Here is a 5,417-nt window from a genome sequence, read left to right as displayed (position 1 = left end):
CTTTTTTTTATTAACTTAACTTTTAATTCAATTAATTTCATTATACATTAACTTGTATCTTAACTAAGTTAAATTTTCAAGGTTGTTAACTTTAATTTAATTTAGTTAAAAGAAAAAATTAACTTACCCAACCCTGATGGTTGCATTTGGGTTGATTTTTATCTAGGTTTTTATTTAACAAATTTACTATAAATCATAAAATATTATTAGGGAACAATAGTAACATCAATGTCTGGGGGCAGTTGTAACATTACAATTATCCCCAAACTTACTTGATTTTATTTTAGTATTATTTTGTACAATGTTATTTGTATTTTTCATCATAGAATCCCATTTACAAGAAAACACAAGACAGAGAAGAAAAAAACTATATAAAAGAAGTGTCTTTGTACAAACATTTATACAAGCATTTAAAGAAGTTATAAAGGACCAGTTATTCATTCGTGTAGTTGCAAGAAAGAGTGTGATTTATGTAGTTGTGTTACGTACCTCTGGCAAATGTGGTACAATTATCCTCTACTGTTATAATCGTTACTATCGTCTCTGGGGGTTGAGACGATTGTAACAAAATTCCTCATAGTCTTTAAACAAACATAACTCTCTTCTTTTCTAGTTACATAAAATAATTAAACCAAAGAAAATTTTGTAGCTAAATAAATTCTATATCTAAAGATACATATTTTTTTAACGTATTATATTTTAATTATTATAACGCTTCAAAGTCAAAATGTTACTTTTGTCCCCGGTCTCCCCTACATGAGCACGTTATATCTATTGTATTAATTAATTTGTTTTCTAACTTATCTATTTAAAAGAAAAATTAGTTGTAATCTCATACTTTTATATGTTTTTATGAAATGACCTAATTTTGATTTAAAACATCCTAATTTTCGTCTTCTCAATAATTTAATGTGGAAGTGACGGAGAATAACTCAAGCAATTTGGCGTAGAGCACTCTGTATAATGATGTAATATAAGACAAAGGAAAATAACATAGGGACAATAGAAATGCAAACGATTGCAAAAGCGCGCGTCCGAGAAAGTGCTTTTCTGCCGTTATTCCGCGCACGCATTGCGGGTCGCGGGAGTCACAGGTCGCGTGTTATACGTACCGACTTCGGCATGTTGTACGGAGAATTCCAACATGGTCCACTGGGAGGTATCACTGATAACAATACCGATGGCCAATCCTTCACGGGTGTGAAATGTAATTACCAGGATTTCGAAAAGTCCGGTCGGTCAATTAATCATTTTGATGGCCACTCGCGTTTTCAAACTCGATTAGATGAAAATGAAACTATCGACAATTCGGATTTTCAACGTTAGTTGCGTATACATATGAATATTTGAGTAATTTCGAGGGAAAAAGAAAGGAATGTGACCGCCTGGAAAATGAAATGACTTTTTCAGGTTTTAGAAAATTAATGACCAAAAAAGTGATAATTTTACAAGCCTGAGCTTTTGAAAATTTAAGACACACAAAGATTTTTTTTAAGAACTAGAAGTTTTCATTCAAAAATATTTATACAAAGTTTGACAATTTGTCGAAATCGGCAAGAGGATCGTGAAGATTCGAGATTCTTGGAAAAATCTTGATTTCCAACAGAAATTTAAAGATATTTCCGAGTATTAGGAGAGACGTATGGATTCGAGGAATTTGCAATAGAAATAAGGCCCTTGAAGACGTTAGGTTAAGTCAGATAGAAGAGGTATAACCTAGAGAATTTGAGAATGTATAAGCAACGCAGTTAGAATTAAGGAATGACTCGAAGAAAATCTCTTGTCGCAAAAAGATTTCACTAAACTGTCAATGACAACTCGATCTTTACATTTATCACGTATTACACGAATTACACGTTTTTCATCGGTCGCTAAAGCTCCGACATAAATCACGTGGAGTTGCTCTTGATACGCCCTTCGTCAAGGGCGACACACGAGAAGATCTCAAGGCGACTCCGTCCGTAAGGCTCCGGTCAGCGGATTGTTACGGTACAGGTACAATCGCAGTCGCAGGTTCCGACTCGCGTGATGCACGGATCGGAAAGATCTGGAGATTGACGTTTATGTTCAAAGGTGCGATTCCGCTCGCTCATTCGTTTGCGCCCGCGCACGTTTGGTGCTAAGATGGCGACGGTCGAGTTTCCGTGATACGCGGAAGAGGGACAGATTCACAGTGTACGGTACGCGGCAGCGGCAGAGAGGACACTCCGGTAGAAAGCGTTCGAAGCGCACTAATGCGTACCGACGACCGTGCCAAGCAGAGCCGATCCCACAAGCGAGTCGTCTTCGCACGATACTTGCCCCGAAGTAACGGAGCGAGCTGATTGCCAAAGAGAGCAACGGAGAGAAAGAGAGAGAGAGAGAGAGAGAGAGAAAGAGGGAGAGAGAAGAAGGAAGGAGAAAGGCTAAGTTGCGCGGAGGAGAGGGAGCAGATATACTTTTCACCTTCGACGAGCACGAGTGGCTGAGTGGAGTGAAGTAAGAAAAGATCTGCCAGTGGGAAATCTAACGAGGAGTTAATGAGCGTGTTATATGAGGATTGTTGTTTTATTGATAAGCGAGACACTGCGCTGAAAGGATTTTGTTAATTTAGCAAGCCACCAGTACCTTTAACCGGTGATCGGTAAATATGTAACAACAAATTATGTTGTGATTGCTGCTAGTCTGCTATACCAACCAATTATTAATAACAGAAACAAACTATATAGAATCTAACCTGTCTTTTGGATAGACTTTAGCTCGTTTGCATAAAATTCGTAGATGATCGTGGAGTCTTAAGTTGTAGGAAACCGATCAAGCACAGTCAAATATAGGGAGAATGCTTGACTAGAATTAGTCAATTTCTTACGATTTGAGACTCTGCAACCATCTACGACTTTTATATATATATACGAGCCTCTTATTTGCTAGCGATACTATTTGTTACATTGATGAATTAATTTGCAATCGTAACAAATCGATTGTTTTTTTAACAAATATCACATTTGCTTTCCCTTGATTTGTTCCTATAACAAAATCTTTTCTCTCAGTGTGAAAGAAACTGCATATAGCACAGAAGCTGGCAGTAATATTGCTGCAACATTTGTAACTATAATATATCTGGAACGTTGTAGTGTTGCTGCAATATTGCTAGAAATAAACTAGATTGATCTATGCTGTATGGGAAAGTTGATCGAATTAAGAGGATCCTAAAGTTGTCTGTTTTATCACAAATTGCTACAAAAATGTTCGAACTGACTTTACAGTAAAATTTTTTTTATCGGATTGAAATACGCACAAAAAACACGCGGAGTACTAGATTTTACGAGAAAATAAAAAAAAGAATTACGAGGGTCGTTTGAAAAGTTTTGAGCCTCAATATGAAGATGGTATTATTCGTCAAAACCATTCTGGTACTACAATCGTACATGCTTTGAAAGATACCTGTGAAAATTGTAATCATTGTAGACGCTCAGTTGTTTGATAATCATTTGTGCCAGTCGATGTCAGTGTTTTTGTAAAAATGGAAAAAATCGAATATCGACAATCGTTAAACAAAAATTTACGAATTGCGGTTCGAATTAATTAACTATCCACCGTATTCACTAGATCTGATCACCAACAATTTTTTCTTGTTCCCTAGGCTCTCAAAGTTAGGCTCAGAGGACACAGATTTTCATCAAACGAAAACACTGACATCGACTGACACAAATAACTCTCAAACAACAACTGAACGTCCAAAATAGCTACAATTTTCACAGGTATCTTGCAAAACATGTACGATTGTAATACCAGAATGATTTTGACGAGTAATGCCATTTTCATGTTGAGGCTCAAAACTTTTCAAACGACCCTTGTACAAAATACGATTATCTTTGACTCGTACAGCTGACGCCTGAATAATATAAAAATTTTATAATTCACATATTGAAAATAAACCTGCATCGCACTTTAGATTTGAACAATGTATTCTATGGAATTAAGCCAAAAAAAATTTTTACTTTAACAATAATTACATGTATACGTATCCTTAGTGAAGATTTAGAATGATAAACGAAGCAGTAATTGTGTCTATCAGTATGTGCTCGATCTTGCAAGAGATGATGCTACAACATGTTAGATAAGAACAAATATACACGTTTGAGTGAGATAAGGCCGCAGCACACACTTTTGCATAATACATAACGTATAGTACATAAACAAATCAACCAATCAGAGTTCTTCCTTTTCTCCTATTTCAGGGAAAAGAATTTTAATTGATAGATTCTTTTATGCACTATGTATTATGCGTTATGCAAAAGTCTGTGCCGCGACCAATAGAATAGACCAATAGAAGGGTCATGGCACACAAAAAAACTTAAGCAATAAAACGTAAACAATAAACAAATTGGCCAATCACAGTAGAGTCCGAAAGGCCATAACGTCAGCTCCAACATGTTGATTTCCTTAATGCTTACGTCTTACTGTCTGAAATTTTTTATGTGCTATGGCCCTAAAAAATTGAATTAAAGATATCACTATTATCAATACTTTTAGTTTGAAATTAAAGAGTCTGTTTTATTGACGTTAATTAAGTTCAGCCTTGCTTTCTTTAGAATCTTCTTAAAACTGAATTTATTCGCGTATAAACGCGACTTCTCCGTTTTGACTGCGATATTTTGGATATTTTGAGCGACAGTGATAATTTACGACGAGAAGCGGAAAATAACAAAACAAGCTGTTAAGCCTCTTATCGGATCAATTTTCGACTATTGATTTTCGTCTATTTTAAGACCGTATCGGAGAATCCGATAATGATCACTGAGATATTTGCGAAAGCGAAGTAGAGTGAACAAAATATTTTCGAACGAGAGGAATTTAAAGGATATAGTAAGGGAAAAATTGAGTGGAAAATTCTGAAGAGACCTGAGAAAATATACGTCTGAAAATCGATCAATCGGGATATGCTGAAGAGGCGCGTGTTTACTAAAATTCTATATATCTACGCGATTAATATAATCTGCGATAAAAGGTTCGAAAACAACGTCCATCCATGAAGGACTTCCGATAATTGTTATTTGCGTTCTTTCGATAATAATTTTTTTTTTTGTAATCGTTGTTTCAATTAATTCTCTGCATTCCTCAACGAATGTCAATTAATAGATTGACGTACTAAGGACACTTAAAAATGTTCAAACACACTCCAGATAAGAAACTTTTTTTCAGACTCTTTCAAGATAATTGATTATTTGGAAATTTCACGGAAATCTTCCAAACTCTTTTAAGAATTGATTAAAGATTTTCAAAATATTTACAAATATTTGAAGATTTTAAAAAGCTTATGAATAACTTTAATATATGTATATTAAAAAAAACATTCAATATTTTTCAATTTTCAAGAAAGTCATAAATTTTGGATCATATTTTCCGGGAAAAAATATTTTATATATATTATATAA

General features: G+C 34.7%; 1 protein-coding gene across 5 annotated transcripts in view; it reads right to left on the bottom strand.

Annotated features, from left to right (window-relative positions):
• The window catches only part of LOC108767790 (uncharacterized), a 94,769-nt gene that overhangs the window by 65,894 nt on the left and 23,458 nt on the right, over positions 1-5,417 (bottom strand). Inside the window, exon 1 of one of the 5 annotated variants that reach the window (XM_018517837.1) lies at positions 1,113-1,409. The exons of 3 other annotated variants lie outside the window; for them this stretch is intronic. In XM_018517837.1, the coding sequence (XP_018373339.1) occupies positions 1,113-1,146 (34 nt within the window). In that variant the 5' untranslated portion in view covers positions 1,147-1,409. Of the gene's footprint in view, positions 1-1,112; positions 1,410-5,417 lie in introns of those variants that run through there. One more of the 5 variants, XM_018517838.1, reaches the window with a different exon arrangement.

This window comes from Trachymyrmex cornetzi, unplaced genomic scaffold (genome assembly GCF_001594075.2).
Source record: "Trachymyrmex cornetzi isolate Tcor2-1 unplaced genomic scaffold, Tcor1.1 scaffold726, whole genome shotgun sequence".
Lineage (NCBI taxonomy): Eukaryota > Metazoa > Arthropoda > Insecta > Hymenoptera > Formicidae > Trachymyrmex > Trachymyrmex cornetzi.
Note: the sequence above shows the minus strand (reverse complement) of the source record. Positions and strands in the feature narration are given on the sequence as shown.